At 47.4% G+C, this 17,552-nt stretch overlaps 1 protein-coding gene across 1 annotated transcript; it reads left to right on the top strand.

The window, feature by feature from the left end:
* The first annotated feature begins 1,918 nt into the window (after nt 1-1,918).
* LOC147010486 (N(6)-adenosine-methyltransferase non-catalytic subunit METTL14-like) lies at nt 1,919-16,054 on the top strand. The gene is made up of 12 exons (XM_085860249.1): nt 1,919-2,066; nt 2,362-2,450; nt 4,995-5,076; nt 5,306-5,368; nt 9,886-9,973; nt 10,153-10,243; nt 10,390-10,528; nt 11,193-11,285; nt 11,381-11,497; nt 15,167-15,259; nt 15,409-15,526; nt 15,602-16,054. Exons 1-12 carry the CDS (start codon nt 1,998-2,000, stop codon nt 16,027-16,029), a joined length of 1,470 nt encoding a protein of 489 aa, XP_085716375.1. The 5' UTR covers nt 1,919-1,997; the 3' UTR covers nt 16,030-16,054.
* The last annotated feature ends 1,498 nt before the right edge of the window (nt 16,055-17,552 follow it).

The raw sequence follows: 17,552 nt of genomic DNA, 5'->3' as shown, positions 1-17,552 counted from the left end.
AAACGAGCTGAAACATTTAACGGGGGATTTATTTATAATGGGGAGGAAGGGAACACACAGAGCAGAGTTATCCGACTATCAGAAATGCAGTCAATGTACAAGCAAAAGCACTTATCCAGTTGCTACTTAAAGACGGACACACACACACACACACACACACGGACCTGTCGGGTCTTTATTGAAGGCCTCCAGCTCGAGGACAGGTGAGCAAGAGACCAGAGCCTGCGCTTGGACCTGTCCACCTCGTGTGGTCTTCGACGATCCGGCTCGGCAGGACTCGAACCCGCAACACGATTCCGCATTTGCACCAGGTACCACGCTCTCCAACTGGCCACGCACCAATCGACCAAGGCCAAGGACATCAGAGGCGACGATGATCCAGCTCGGCGGGACTCGAACCCGCAACACAATGATGATGACCACCACGACGACGACCACGACCCTTTTACCACCCCCACTACCCAGCCCGGCGTTTCTTATTATATATTCCTTTTTCCTCCGGGGTGAGCAAATCGCCGTCTGAGGTGCTCTCCACCCTCATTGGACCAGGCGTCGTGCGAAGGTCACTCTGTGGCCATCTCAACCCTCATTGGCCGGTGTGTCGTGGGAAAGTCACTTTCTGTGGCCATCTCAACCCTCATTGGCCGGCGTGCCGTGGGAAAGTCGCTTTCTGGCCATTTCAACCCTCATTGGCCGGCGTGTCGTGGGAAAGTCGCTTTCTGTGGCCATCTCAACCCTCATTGGCCGGCGTGCTGTGGGAAAGTCGCTTTCTGTGGCCATCTCAACCCTCATTGGCCGGCGTGTCGTCGGAAAGTCGCTTTCTGTGGCCATCTCAACCCTCATTGGCCGGCGTGTCGTCGGAAAGTCGCTTTCTGTGGCCATCTCAACCCTCATTGGCCGGCGTGTCGTCGGAAAGTCGCTTTCTGTGGCCATCTCAACCCTCATTGGCCGGCGTGTCGTCGGAAAGTCGCTTTCTGTGGCAATCTCAACCCTCATTGGCCGGCGTGTCGTCGGAAAGTCGCTTTCTCTGGCGTGATTGGACAAGGGGCACGCCCCTGCCATCCTGGGCGGAGTCCGGTCTGAGGCGATGGAAATCTCCGCCCACGTCCGTGGCCGAACGCACGTGGGCAATGGCGTCGGTGTGTGGAGTGGAGTGGAGTGAAGGAGATTTGTTGCAAACGAATCTCCGCAGCGCACACATGTAATTCACGTTAGACACAGGTAGGGGGCCCTAACTATAAACACACATTTACCGATATAACTGTTCCATAAGGACCTGAATGTTGAGTGCAGTAAGCTTCCAGATTCGTAACAGTATGTATGTATGCATTATCATAAATTACAGCCCTGATACGTCACACCGACTTAAAATCACGTGACCGGAATGAGCTTTGCAATCCCCGTTACCAGTCAGCAGTGGAATGTTGCTGCCAAATTTCAGCCGGATCGGCCCAGGGGTTTGGCCGGAGAAGTCATCATTATCATCACCACGTCAGTAAATACACAATAATTTAATGAACCGTCAAAACACCGTGAGTCGATCAGAGAAAATAAATTTACATTTCTTCTCTCCTCCATACACGTCGTTGTCGTCAGATGAAGAAAAATAAAACAAACCCAATAAAACGGCTTCAATTATTTACCTCAGAGGGAGAAAAACTAATCATTTCCACCACCTTGGCGAAAATAATTTATATTTAAAAGTTAAATTTAATCGGAGTATATGTGAAGCTCCTGCAGTAAAGATAAACGTTCAACTACTGATGAGTGATGAGCAACTCCAACCGAAAACGGACTAATTTACCTCATAATCCCCGAGTTCGTGCAGCGTAATGACGAAGTACACGATGAATGCCAAGAGCTGTTTCTGCGCTCTGCGTCATGACGTAAGCACGTGAGATCTGAAAACCGAGCCTTTGAGATTTACGTAATGACGTCGTCAACATTGCGTGATGACGAGTTTTACGTGCTGACGTTTACGGAAATCGAACGGAGTTATGGCTTCTCGGCGGTTCCAAGATTTGAAAGAAAGGCAAAAGCGTCGGCGTGAGTTACTTGCCAAGCAGGTCAGGCTAGCTTTGTGCATGTTTTAATAATGCGGTTAACATGTAAAGCAAGGTGGATAACCGCTTCAACGTCAGATTTCGTGTTAATATCAGAGCTGTCTGTTTGCAATGTTAAATGACCGTCTCCTGCAAGACAAGTAAACCAAACTGAGGAGTAAAGTCTGCACTTCGTGCTGGGGATTTGTACCACATGCCAATTGTATTGGAGCTGATACTTGTACATCTGTTCGTATGTCTGACTGACTGTCGATGTTGAAATGTTTTTTCCCTTCCTATCCCCAACTTCGACGAAAAGCTCGGAGCAGCCGGTCCGGACCAGTTGGGCTCTGTACTGTGTAGCCGTGCGGAGCAGGAGGAGATTAACAGCCTTCGGAAAGCCGCACGGTAAAGCATTCCGAACCAACGGGACTCCCAACGGTACCGATTTCATTTCTCATGTCGCCCCGCCTCTTGGCAGTAAGCCCCGCCTCTTGGCAGTAAGCCCCGCCCATGTATTCAATCAAACTCGGATCCCTCCGACTCCACGCCACCCATTCACTCACTGCACAAGCAATCGCATTGTAAAGGGAGTGATTGTCAACCTCATCACCTCACATCCATGGTCGTACGAGCCAATTTTTTGGTGGGGGGGGGGCGGCGAGAGATTTGCCAGAATGATGGTGGCTACGTTTCCTGAATGTGGTCTCCACCATCCTCTCACCACCAACACCGCACAACCAGCACCACTTCTCCACCATCAACCTCCTCCACCATCCCCCTCCACCACCATCACCCCCTCCTCCACCATCCCCCTCCACCATCAACCCCCTCCTCCACCATCAACCCCCTCTTCCACCATCAACCCCCTCCTCCACCATCAACCCCCTCCTCCACCATCAACCCCCTCCTGCACCATCAACCCCCTCCTCCACCATCAACCCCCTCCTCCACCATCAACCCCCTCCTCCACCATCAACCCCCTCCTCCACCATCAACCCCCTCCTCCACCATCAACCCCCTCCTCCACCATCAACCCCCTCCTCCACCATCAACCCCCTCCTCCACCATCAACCCCTCCTCCACCATCAACCCCCTCCTCCACCATCAACCCCCTCCTCCACCATCAACCCCTCCTCCACCATCAACCCCCTCCTCCACCATCAACCCCCTCCTCCACCATCAACCCCCTCCTCCACCATCAACCCCCTCCTCCACCATCAACCCCTCCTCCACCATCAACCCCCTCCTCCACCATCAACCCCCTCCTCCACCATCAACCCCCTCCTCCACCATCAACCCCCTCCTCCACCATCAACCCCTCCTCCACCATCAACCCCCTCCTCCACCATCAACCCTCTCCTCCACCATCAACCCCTCCTCCACCACCCCCTTCCTCCACCATCAACCCCTCCACCACCACCCCCTCCACCACCACCCCCCTCCACCACCACCCCCCTCCACCACCATTCCCCTCCTCCACCACCATCCCCCTCCTCCACCATCAACCTCCTCCACCATCAATTTCAATCAATCAACGGTTTCCTCAGAAGTAATACAACCTTCCGCAGACATTATCCCATAACATGAACAGCTGATCTGCAAGTCGTTCAGGATCCTTCTGATCAGATCTTTGAGTTCCCAGGAACCTGTACAGCTTATCTGTCCTCCCATAATGTTCTGGAGATTTAACTACCATCAGCCATTTGTGTTTCTGTGAATGCATCATTGTGTAACACATTTAAAGACGGAAACGTGTCATTTTGAAAGTGCTCGAGGACGGGCGAAGCTTCGGGAGTTGGGCAGAGCTATCACTTGCCAGATGTGTAATAAATTCGTTATTTATTGTATTTGAACTCATAATTTAATCGAAAAAGGATTACGATTTATAATTGCAAAAAGTCAAATATATGACTTTTCACGTGACTTTTTACATCACAAACTATTATTGTGTCATCCCACGATATTTTATCATCCTAATATTTTATGCCTGAATTATAAAAGCTACCCTGTGTACACCCTTGCTCATTCCCCATGCATGCAATGTGAAAAGTGGTGTTAAGCAATTTGTTCACTTTGTCTGTCTGTCCCCAAACATCAATGTATGATCGAGGAACAACTTCATTTCAATTGAATGTTTTTGTTTTGAATAATAATCGGAAAACAAACCTGTAGTTCCTTTACTTGCACTTTGGCTCTGAACTTGTCCCTATTGTGCAAGTGCAGAGAAGACGCTGAGATAATTTATTTAATCCGTCTGCATGTCTGGAAATCGAACAAAATTGAAAATCATTCCAAATAGGAAACTTACTGTTTTAAGGATGTATAAAGGACACTAAGAATGAATGTAACGTGTTAAATTTCATTTAATTCATTATTTTGCAGGTACATCAAGACATACATTGCCCCCCCCCCCCTGCAGGATTGCTAAAAAGTTAACAGAATCACAGTTGAGTAGCTGTCCAAGCACCTGTTTCCCTTTACCTGATTCAAAGTATGGATTGTACCATTAAATATTCAAAGAATGGATTGTACCATTAAAGGAGGTAATGTAAATGACGCTGCATCAAGGGTGCATCCGAAAAATGTTTTTGACCACATCCTTTAATATCCTCATTTTATTTCAATTGAATTGTACACCTGAACAATTTAGAACACAAATTGCCTTTTTGTTGACACTTTAAAAACCCTTTTGTTTGGCAGTACTTCACCAAAATACCTTGTTATGATATTTGACATCATCTGAACCATTTTTTGCTGCTTGCAAACCCACCTATGTCTGTTTTTTTTTCTTCCCCCCCCCCCTCAAAACTTTGTGGGGTAAGGTGTCCTCTGAACTCTTGTTTTATTCGTCTATTTATTTAATTTCCCATCATCGCATTAATTTCCCCTTTACTCCTCACCCCGGATTCTTTTGTTTCTCCTGATTTCCCAACACTCGTCATCTTGCAGTGTTAGCTCGCTGGAAGATGCGTCACCAGGGAGCATGCAGGTCCTGCCTGGGGCAACGCAGGGAGGTTTTGCCCCTTCCAAGGTGAGCAAAGCTATGTTTACCTGCACTCCATCAGTGTTTGAGCTGGGAAGATTTGTGAAAGTGCTCTGGCTCACCAGCAAGAAGAGCTGTCTCACTACATTGTTACTTTATTGTCTGTCATTATGTAGTGAATAATGTATCTTTTGCATCTGATTTTTCATTGCGGTGTGGCTTGGCAGAACATCATGGTCATGCATGTGTTCACTCTTGGCTTTCCTTTTTTCCACAGGAGGAAAATGAGGAAAGATTCACTTTTGAGGAAGACTACAAGGATTCTACAACATTCCTTAAGGTGAAAGTCTTGCTTCATTGTGGTCTACACAGATCGATTGTGTTATCAATCTTCCGGTTCCAGTTCTTGAGCTACAGTGGTGTCCCTCAGTGTCTGCCGACTTTCTCAAAGATGTTTCCCGGTCGTTTTTTTTTTGTCACGTTTTAACTGTTATTTTGTTATCTCCATGTTTACTGTGTGCTTGTACTTCGGTTTTGTTTTAAAACTAAAGCTCATTGGTGAGTATTTGTCGGTCTCTTTATATCGGGTTTCCTTGAGGCGTACTCTTTCCTTTGTTTGTGTGCATGATCATGTCATTGTATTTTCTAACCATTACCTTCAGGTTTTTGTTTTTTTTCACCACAATTCCTCCACTCTTTCAATTCCTCCCGACTGTACCCTCCGTTTCATGTGTTATTAAAATATATTTTTTAGCCGCGTCGTGTTGCGAACGCTGGCTCGAAGAGAGCTCCATGTTGTTTTTCATCTTCTTCTTCTTCTGGTGAAGACAAAACCTTTATGATGCGGCTCTTGGACACATTTGTCCTTGTTATTATTATTATATCTTTTCCCTTCTCACCTTACACATCCCGAAACCACGCGATTTCTCCACCCCTTCATCCTCTTCCTGATGCTTTTGCCGATCCACCATATTCATTCATCATACACCTTCATGATATTTTCTTCAACCTTCCCTTTACCTAATCTTACCTAATCTTAAAAGCCTGGTGTTGGCTTAGTGGTTAGGGTGGTAGCTTGGGATCCTAGGGTCCTGAGATCAAGCCCTGTTGGCCGCTGAATTAAAATACACCAGGAGGTTGACTCAGCCTGTCATCCTTCCGGGGTCAGCAAAATGAGCACCAGTGTACTGGTAAGAGGGACACTGCATCAGTGGCATAGCCGCGTCCCAACCAATGATGTTAAACAGCAGCCACAGGCTGCACTCGATAGAGAGAGACCTAATCTTAAAAAAAAAAGTCTCTAAAAATATTTCAACTTCCTCTTTCACACGTGTTGTTCTCCGTATTGTATCATTCACTTTTCTTCTTCTCCTTCTCCTCCTTCTTCTCCCCCCTCTCAAAGTTGCCCCCCCCCCACATCCACAAAGCTGCCTCCTTCCCTCTCTCTTCCAACTCATTCCTCCACCTCCTCCAATCTTCGACTTCCCTCTGCCCCTTCTCTATTACTCCCCACTGTGCCTCACCCCATCTCCACCGAGCCTTTTGTCCTCCTTCCCCTCATCCACCCCTACTCCTTGGCTCCTTTGCGATCCCCAACACACTGTCAACAACTCTCCATACCTCCCCCCCCTCCCCCTTACCTAAAGCCTCCTCCCCTCCCCTCCCTCTTCATTAACAGTGTGGAACTCAAATATCCGGGGCCTTCGCTCAAACCTTTCAGATCTTTCCATACAGGTTGCCACTGACAAACCAGACATAATCTGCCTAACACAAACTTTCCTCTCCCAAGACGTATCTCACTCCCAAGTATCTCTCCCTGGTTAATCCCTCCTCCGGTATGACAGACCTTATCCTCGTCCTGTTGGAGGAGTTGCTCTCTTCATCAAAAACTCCATTCGCCACTCTCCATGGACTGCCCTCATTCCCCCCACATGGCCACACCCCCAGGATTACTTCTGGCTATGGCTTCCCCTCCACTCCCACCTCATGACAATATGTGTGTTGTACCATCCACCAAACAGTGATGACTCAATTTGCATCTCACTCGCCGAAAACATGGACCAACTAATATTCTCTCATCCCAACTCTCTCTTCCTCATATGCGGTGACTTCAATTGTCATCATTCCAGTTGGCTGGGTGTGGGTACCTCTCTCACCTGCCATGGCACTTCAGCAAAGGACTCTGCAGCTCATTGGGACTGACACAATCTGTCAATTTCCTGACCAGGATCTCAACTAAAGGTATTTTATCTCTTCTGGATTTGGTTTTGACCAATTTCCCTGCACATATTTGCTGTTCTGCCTCTGCTCCAATCGGTTCATCTAACCATATGCTCATCAAAGTGGACATCTCTCTGGCTGTTATTGGAGAACCACCTCAGCGCTGTCGAGTCTGGCATTTCACTCAGGCCGACTGGTAGGGACTTCAAGCAACCGTCAAACTTCCAGACTCGTCTCCCATCTCTACTTCCTCTGACATCAACTCGTCCTTGGAATTATTTCAAAGAAATTTGCTCTCTCCCATGCACAGATGTATCCCATCTCATCTTCAGTTGTCAAACCCGTCCTCCCACCAATGGTACACTGAAGGTTGTGGTGAGGCAATTGTCCTGAAACAACTTGCTTTTGCCTTATGGAAGGCAAACCCAACTGAGGTTAATCTCGGTTCCTTCCACGAAACTTGGAACAAGTGTGTGTCTACCCTCAGGAGAGCCAGGAAACAACATATTTCGAATCTCAAGTCTGAACTCTCAAACCTGTCTCCCTCCTCAAAATCCTAGTGGTGTCTAGTTAAGTCTGTTTCTGGTGTTTGTTTCCCCTCCATCCCCTCCCTCACCTCAAATGGCCATACAACTGACACTGCATGCAAAAAGGCTGAATGCCTAAACTCTGTGTTTGCTTCTAAATCTTGTGTCCCAAACACGTCACTTTCCGTATCCACCTGACTCAGTCGCACCCAGCTGTTCCTGGACTCTGTGTCCTTTTCTCCTGACAAGGTGGAGAGCTTGCTGTCAAACCTCAACTCTGATTCTGCAACCGGTCCAGATGGCATCAGCCAACGTGTCCTAAAAACCTGCTCTGCTGCTCTTGCTCACCCTTTCTTTGTTCCATTCACCCTCTCATTTGCTCAGTCATCTGCCATCTGCTTAGAAATCAGCAAACATTCCCACTCTGCATAAAAAAGTGCAAAAACAGATTCTTGTAACTCCAGATCAATCAGCCTTCTCCCAATCATCAGCAAGGTCATGGAATCCATCATCACTTCCGGCATTAAATCCTTCCTTTTCTCCAATGGCTTGATTTCCGATCATCAATTTGGATTCAGACCAAATCATCTACCCTCGACATACTGCTTCTGCTTTCCCAACAATGGATGGAGGTCCTAAATGCCAGACATGACATCAGAGCCATCTCCCTTGACATATCACGAGCTTTTGATAGGGTCTGGCATCCTGCCCTGCTCACTAAACTCTCCTCCTATGGTATCCAAAGCAGTTTCCACTCATGGCTCGCAGACTTCCTCTCCTGTCACAGTCAGTGCATGACCCTGAATTGAATTTTCTCATCCCCTCTTCCAATCCAGGCTGGAGTTCCGCAAGGCAGTGTTCTTGGCCCTGTGCTTTTTCTGGTTTTCATAAATGATCTCTGACTCACTGGAAAATCCTCTATCTCTTTGCTGATAACTCCACCCTCCGCTGTACCTTGTCATTGCTCAGATCGGTAGGCAGCAGCCTCTTCGCTCTCTGCAGATCTGGATAAAATCACAAGCTAGTCCCACACTTGGAAAATGTCATTCAATCCTGACAAATCTCGCACTCTCACTATGTCTCTCCCAAAGGACTGTCTGGAACCCCAATCCCCCGCCACCCCATCTACCTTCTCTAGTCCTCTTGAAGAAGTCCTTTCATTCAAGCTTTTGAGTCTCACTATCTGCCATGATCTTTCCTAAGAAAGCCACATTTCCAAGTTGGCCTCTAAAGCCAGTCTCCGACTGGGCATCCTCCGTCGTTGAAAAGTTCTTCATGGGCACACCTGAGCTCCTGACCACATACAAAGCTTTCATCCACAGCTGATGGAGTACAGTTCTCCCCTCTGGGCTGGTGCTCTCACCTCACACTTTTCTTGACTTCACGCTGTGGAGACCAAGGCTTTTAGGCTAATTGGTATCTCCCGTGATGAAGCCGAGTCTTTGGGTCTCTCACTCTCTCACTGCCGGCAGGTTGGTGGTCTTTGTCTTCCAACATCTCCTCTTTGGCCTCGCCCCTCTCCCTACTGCTCTGTCGGAGATATGTCCCCCTCCCCATTATTTCTGCAGGGCGCTCAAGGTCCGCCAACAACCCCCTTCTGGTGAAACTACCAAAATGAAGAATTACATCTCACCTTCACTCTTTCATGCCCCTTTTTTTTCCTGCCTCTGGAACAAACTCCCACACTCTCATCAATCCTACTCTTCCTTCCTGGTCTTCAAAACAACTGTTTACCACCATCTCATATCTTCCCCCATCCAAAACCATGATCTTTAATGTTAATGTTAATCCACCCCTTACCCACCTCCTTCAAATTTTCTGCTTTCCTTCCTGAAAGTCCCTGTAGTGTCCATCTTGTTTACCCTGTATATTCCTCCGCAGATCTCCTCCCCACTGTTTGTGCTTCCCTCTCCCACCCCTCTTGTCTCTCTGCTCCCTTTGTTATATGTTCTGTGTGTTCTGTTCTGTGCTCTTTTCCGAACCTCGACAATATGCAAAAAATATATATTTTCACCATTCTTTTCTTTCCGGAGGCTCAACGATGTGTGCTTCTTTGTGCTTCTTGAAACCGATGCAAAGTTAATGACATTTAAATGTTATTTTGGTGCAGGGAACCCAGAGTCTGAATCCGCACAATGATTATTGCCAACACTTTGTGGACACAGGACAACGACCACAGAATTTCATCCGTGATGTTGGTGAGAGAAACAGAGATCTTGATAATATTGTGTCCACCTTCAGACCGTACCCACCCGAAACGCGCACCCTGATCCTTGCTCCACATCTGTCCCGATGCCACTTCATGTTGATTGTTTCGGCCTTATCAATGCATCATCTGTCCTTTTCCCACTTTATGCTTTTCTCCCACCATACTCAGGATTGGCTGACAGGTTTGAAGAGTACCCTAAGCTTCGGGAACTCATACGCCTCAAAGATGAGTTAATCGCATGGACAAGCACTCCACCCATGTAAACACCTTGAGTATCCACACTCTCATATCACCACAACCACATCATGCACATTGCCTTCCTTCAGTTAATGGAATCGTGGTTTCTCTCAAGTTTCTGTTGACTGTGTCCAACCCCTCCCACCCGATGTCTTGCCTGATTTCCAGGTACCTACAGGCTGACCTTTCCCGTTTCCCTTTAAGATCTCTCGGTATTGAGTTTGACGTCGTCCTCCTGGAGCCTCCCTTAGGAGATCCCAATCAGGGGCCTGTCTCATCAGGGGCAAGAGCCTGGTCATGGAGTGAGGTGTTCTTGGTCCCCATTGGTCTTTCCACACACCCCCACCCCCTTCCTCTTGTCGATGTTCATCTCTCTCTCTCTCTCCTCATTATACTTGAACCACCATTTTTCATAGCTTTTCCTGTTCAATCAGTACTTAATGTAGTGTTTGGGAAAAGAGGTTAATTGTACGTTGTTCTATTGGTGTATCCCATCCTGTTTGCTCTACGGATGTGAGACTTGGACTCTGACAAAGGATCTGAGTACCGAAGGAGAGTTAACACTTTTGGTACCAGGTCTCTTCGGAGAATCCTTGGCTATCGCTGCTCAGACTTTGTGTCCAACGAGCGGTTGCTGAGAGAGAAATCCAAATGAGATTTGTTACTTGTATAGTCCATCAGCGTCAACTGCGGCTGTATGGACATGCGGCTCGATTTCCTGACGCTGATCCTGCTCACCAGATTCTCTCAGCGAGGGAGCCTCGTGAGCCGAGAAAGCCAATGGGACAATCGTGTTCCTCATGGTTGCAGCAGGTTGATCAGCATCTCAAGGAGATGGGATGGGCCAGGCATCTGCCTGGGGGATGGCTAGATGGAGGCCCCTGGAGTACCGACGGAAAGTGGACGCAGCGACGTGCTGCTCCGGTGCATGCTCCTATACCTAACACAACCAACTTCTTTGCATTGCTCAGATAAGGAAGCTAGAACTTGAGGAAATCACGGCGCAAAGATCGTTTGTGTTTCTGTGGTGTGGATCCTCGGACGATCTGGATGAGGGCAGACAGGTGACCAACACAGAGACAGACTCGGTGATTTGCGTGCCAGGCGGTGTTGTATAATATTCGGATCACATTTGTTTTGTTCCATGCCTTGCGTGCAGTGCTTGAGGAAGTGGGGTTTTCGGCGCTCTGAAGATATCTGCTGGATCAAAACGAATAAGCAGAATCCTGGTCCGGCTCGTGTGCACAACGATAGGGCAATTTTTCAACAGACTAAGGTAGACATTGAGTGGGAAGACTGTTTGTTTGGCAAAATATGTACGATGGTATTATAAGTTATATCTGTTGGGATCACTTACCGACTGGATTATTTATTTGGTGAGAATCCCAAGTGTTTTTCCTCAAATGTTGCTGGGTTTGTCTCTTTCAACTAAGTGCACGTCATGTATGAATTGCTCATGAATAGCTTCTTATGCCTGAATATGGGCCCTGTAGGAAAGATTGGTTGTTGTAAAAGTTATGTTTTAGTGAGATTGCCAAAGTCAGTCGTTGTTGCTGAAAAGAGATTGAGAGTTTGTGGTAAATCAGAAACTGAATTGGGCTGACAGGATGGCCTTGAGGTATGCACACTCACATCTAAACTGTCTCGGCGTGGTTTTAATTCTGACCCAGCATTTAAACTGTCTTCCTCGTGTTTCACAGACTGGTGATTCATCAATGTGTGTGCTGCCCCTCCGATGAACATTAAACGGGGGTACTGTCTCCCAACATTTGTTGGTGGATGTTAAATATTACAAGGTGTATTTCACAAAGTGAAGGCGAGCTATTGCCAGCACCATTAACAAATTTTAATTTCCTGCCCTAACCTGCAGAGGGCATTGCATCACCAGTACACCCGTGTTCTCAGCCAGTGATACTCACCTGCAACCTTGTGCTGCATATTAAAGAAGAAGAACGGGCACTGTAATCAGCACTGAGTCAGGCATATTATACTATTCAGCAAATTGCTGCCGCTGCCACTGTCAACTAATCTGTGTTCTTCACAATTATTCACAAGGGATGTCTGGTATATTTGACATGCCCTTTGAGTCATAAGCAAATTTGGACGTGGGGTCATCCACTTCTTTTTCTTTTTTTTATCAGAAGTGGCGTCGTCCACTTCTTTTTCTTTTTTTATCAGAAGTGGGGTCGTCCACTTCTTTTTGTTTTTGTCCGAAGTAGGGTCATCCACTTCCCCTCGTCCGAAGTGGGGTCGTCCACGTCCACTCTTCAGCAGTGGTGCCAGCCACTGACTTGTCGGAAATTTCATTGACTGAAACCCTTCAAAAAGGAAGCAAATTTGGCGTGTTATGATGTCAAAGTTTTAAACATTGGAATAAAGGAAATGCAGGAAATGATGTCAATAAATTAGGAATTTGGGCTTTTGTTCCTTTTGCTGGCAAACACCACCCAAATATATTGATTTGTTTGAGAAAAATCACCTGTATTTCAAACAAAGGGATGGCATCTGCATCTGGCCAATTCTACGCATTATTTAATTGCTCCGCAAATCTAGCCCATCAGTTAGACATATTGTTGTGGGGCCGGGTATCGGTGGCGAGCACGACCGCTAGGTGGAGCAGTAGAGCCGTCTCCCACCGAACACCCGGAATTTATAGGTCATCACCCCGGATAACTCCGGAGCCAACGGGTCACTTAAAGGACCGTGGTCGCCAATACTTTGATGGCGTGGGGTAGGGTTAATTGCCTAATTTCAATATACCTAAATACCCATGCAGTCTAACTACCGGGGAACCACACCCTCAGCCGACTCTGTCCGATCCGAGTCGCAGGTAACGACTCGGATCCGGCGTAACCGAGCGGAGTTACCAGAGCCGCGCCGGACCAAATGAACAATTTACCCTCGCTATCTCTCAATACACAGCGTGCCAAGCCAACGAAAGAAACACAGAAACCAGCTGGAACATTTAACAAAAGGGATATTTATTTATAACAATAATCGGGGAGGGGAGGCACAGAGCAGAGTTAGACCGAAGTCACATTTGCTCTACGGCGAGGATACAGTGGCCATACGCCCTCTGAATTGACAGAAACGTGCGGTGGCCGCAGAGTTTCTGAGGTGGCCTCAGGGTGGCCCTATGCTGTATGGCTATATTTTACAGGCTGTAGGGGTCGCCGTGGAATTATAGCGCGGAGTTATAACTTTTTTCATTTCTACGTTCGCCGTAGCAATTCGACAAGCCGAAACAAAAGAACTGGTAAAAAATTTTTTTTTAAAAAGAACCCACTCGTTACCGTCCGTCTGGCCGCACGTTCGCCTTAGGGTCCCCCTGCGGACGCCTTGCGGTCGGCTTGGGGGCACCTTGCGTCTGCCTTAAATTCTATGGCCGCCGCAGGAACGCCCTTAGGTCACCGTGCGACATCAAATCAAAGACCGTACGCAACCCCCACATTTTCGGTCTCCACAATTTATAAATACGCCGTGCGGCTACCCGAAAAATAAAAACATATGTGACTGCTACATTGTGTGACCGTGGAAATACTGCGACCGCCCTATAATTGCTAGTGGCTGTAGATTTTGTAGACCCTACGGCCGCCGTGACAAATGTGACTTAGGCCTTATCATGAATAAAAGAAATGTAATATGAAAAGAAAACACTTAAACAGCTCTACTTAACAAATGGGGCCCACGGGTGCGCGCGCACACACATACACATGCACATGCACACACACACACACACACACACACACACACACACACACACACACACACACACACACACACACACACACACACACACACACACCCACCCAAAAGAACTGGACCCCGTGGGTCTATCTCGGTAAAGCCGGGCCAGGGTACCTGTCCACTTCGTGTGGCCACACCAACTCCGAACCACTGATGGGACTCGAACCCATGACCCGAAGTCCACAGCTTTAATCCTGGCTGCTCGACTTCCAGACCTGCCCTCCAAAGGACCGCAGACCGCTCCAACCATGACCACGACCATCTGCAGAACCCTCCGCAGTCGCCACAATCACACGGTCTCCCGAAAAACTGGTCCAGACCAAGCAAGCCAATCTCTGACCGTCTGCCGCAATCGCCACGATCCTCCGAACTGCCGTCCTCTCCTCTTCCTTGAGGAGGCAGGGGCTTCTTCTCCCTGCTACTCGCCTCCTGATTGGACGGTGGGTTGTCAGGCGACTCGTGGCGGCCTCCCGATTGGCTGGGGCATGCATGTGGTGCTCAACCTCTGCTCATTGGCTGGAGAAAACGCTCTCTGGCCCTCCTCGGAGCGGAGCTTCGACCTGAGGCGATGAAGGCTCCACCCATGTCCTCAGCCAAAAACACATGTGTAATGGTGACCGGTCGAGTGCGGGAAGGTGACGTTGCTGTAGTGGATGTCGTAGTAGTAGCTGTAGTTGTTGGTGGTGAAGAAATCCTAACTATAAAATAATTTTGCAGCGCACCTTCACTTAATCACCCATTAAACATAGGACGGGACCCTACCTAGAAACACATACTTACCGATATAACTGATCGAAAGGACCTGGATGTTGAGTGCTCACAGCTGCCAGATTCGTAACAATATATCTATCTCGACAATCTAGGTTGCATTTGATACAGAGACAAGGGGATTTTTAAAAATTGTTATTATGTGGTGCATTTCTTCATTTGTTTTATCTGTTTGTCAACCTGCCTTTATTCAGGTTGCAGGGCAGGTGGGGGTGGGGGGCATCGATTTCTCGAAATAGCGTTATCGTCCCTGTGATGCATCTACAAGATCCACCATGAGCCATAGATCACAATTGAATGAATGGTGTCGTTATGTATTCAAGGTGTTGATATAGAAATACCTAGCCCCTCAGTGGTAAGGTATTTATATTTAAATGTTTGGCTTTGTTGGATGATTGTTAAGTAGAACCCTTCTTTTTAATCCTTCCAGGAACACTGCCTCATGGGGATCAAGGGCACAGTACGGCGTAGTTTTGATGGGGACTTCATCCACACCAATGTTGACATTGACCTTATTATCGAGGTGAGAACAAAAACAAAACCCTTACCCACAAATATGATAATGGCCATGATTAGGTATTGCACTCACTCATAAAACAAATAACTTTCTTCACCTTGAGCATCTGAGTCTGTGCAGAATCATGAATGGGCAGGTGACTTTGTCGTGAACAGGAAGAGCCTGAGGTTGGAAATGCTGAGAAGCCAACAGAAATATTCCACATCATCGAGCATTTTTGTCTTGGTCGCCGTCGACTACACCTCTTTGGCAGAGACAGTACCGTACGGCCAGGTAACTGGTGATGTCAATGACACACATTATTACCCCACACACTGTCTCGTGCACTAAATGATTTGTCTTTTCCAGGCTGGTTGACCGTTGGACCATCTCTAACTAATAGTAACTTCAATGCGGATACATTTGCATCTTTCTTTCCCGGTGAGCATGGCCACCTCATGAGCTGCACAGAGGAGATTGAGCGACTGCGGCCCAAGTCTCCACCAGTCAAAATGAAAGGCGTAGCCAGTGGGGTACAGGGCATGTCAGGCTCAGGAAGTACTGGAACTGGGTCCACAGGTGGCCTTCCGGGTGTGGCAGGGACTGTGGGAGTTGGAGTCACGAGTGGTGGGACTGCTGCCAACAGAGGGGGACTGCCTGCATTATGGGGCGCAACATCTGGACTGCCGATGCCTGGATCCGAAAGCAGAGTTCGGTTGCCACGGGGTGTGGGTTTTGGAAGAGGGTCTGTCGGGGGTTACCGAGGGACGTACAGAGGGGCTTTTGGACCAAGATGATGAAATAAACGATTGGTTCAGCTTGTTTTCTCGAATAGTGAGGTTCCTTCTTGATTGGTGCCACAGTGTATCAGAGTGAAGCAATGACAATTGTAGCATGTCACTTTAAACTATAGTGGGCATTACCTTGCAAGAAGTGTGTCAAGTCTTTTCTGATAACAATGGAACCTCAAATATTAACATCTAAAAGTGCCCTTTGAAATACAAGTTATGGAAAAGTGAGTGAAGAAGAAATTCCGCCTTTTTATTATCCACTAACAAATACCACCCATCGCTTCGCTGACGGGAATACTAAAGGGGGGAGGGAGAGAGGTTGTGGGTGAGAGAGGAGGGGGGAGGGAAGACTGTGAGGTGAGAGGAAGGGAAGGCAGACGTGCCGTGGAGGATTAATTACTGCTCTGACGCGTCCAGAGACTAACACCTTCTGGACGCGTCTGGAGACAATCCCTGACCGGAATCGTCCGGAGACGAACACCGTCCAAACGTAACCACTGTCCGGATATGTCTAGAGACAGAGAGTGAGAGAGGTGGGTGCTACACTGTATTGGGAGGGGGTGTATGTATGTATATATATATATATATATATATATATATATATATATATATATGTATATATATATATATATGTATATATATATGTATATATATATATATATATATGTATATATATATACAGTAGACTAGGCGTAAGTCGTCACCATCATCGGGACCGAGAAAAAAGTGACTACTTAGAAATGTGACGACTTGCGCGTATGCGAACATTCATGATGACTGTGGGGTGAAGGATGAAGTCGCGTGTGGCCTGGACACATATGTGTGAGAGCCGGCTATTGTACCAAAAGGAAAACACAATCCTCGGGGCATAGGTGGGGGTGAGTTGGTGAGTTGGAAAGTGATCAAGCAAAGATGGAATTCATGAATCAGTTTATCAAAAGTAAAGATAATGAACAACTCTGTAAGACAACTCGTATACCATCGGTGATGGTATGGTGACAAATTACATGACACACAGTCATCGTGGTGATGATTACCACTCAATGCCTATGTATAAGTGAGCGCGGTAATGTACAAAACAAGCCAATATAAAACCATGATCGGACTTCAATACTAAGCTCGATTGATCCTTTACTTCTTCGCGAAGTAATCCGCTATGTTTGACTGCCTCAAACTCTTGGGCATCTGGTGCATGAGAAAGGATTCAAACCGGTCATTGTATTCCATGATGTTGGCTGGGCAATCCTCCACCAAAAGACAGTATCGGCCGAATATTTGGCCGAATCGGCCGAAACCGAATATTTGGCTGAGCCGACATTTGCCGAAACCAGATGACGAGCACGTCATCGACATCTTCAAAGGACACACATTTCACGCATTTCACATTTCCCACCGGCCTCACGATCTTCTCCACTTGTCCAAATATCTTGCCCTTATTCTTCAAGATATCGTTCAATGTCTGCCGTTTGATGTCCAACTTCTCAGCTATGTCTGTTTTCTTTATCAGTGGATTTGCCTCGCAAAACGAT

The sequence above is a fragment of the Eptatretus burgeri genome, chromosome 16 (genome assembly GCF_056783735.1).
Source record: "Eptatretus burgeri isolate ZD-2024b chromosome 16, Ebu_testis_v1, whole genome shotgun sequence".
Lineage (NCBI taxonomy): Eukaryota > Metazoa > Chordata > Myxini > Myxiniformes > Myxinidae > Eptatretus > Eptatretus burgeri.
This window is presented reverse-complemented; position numbering and strand designations above follow the sequence as displayed.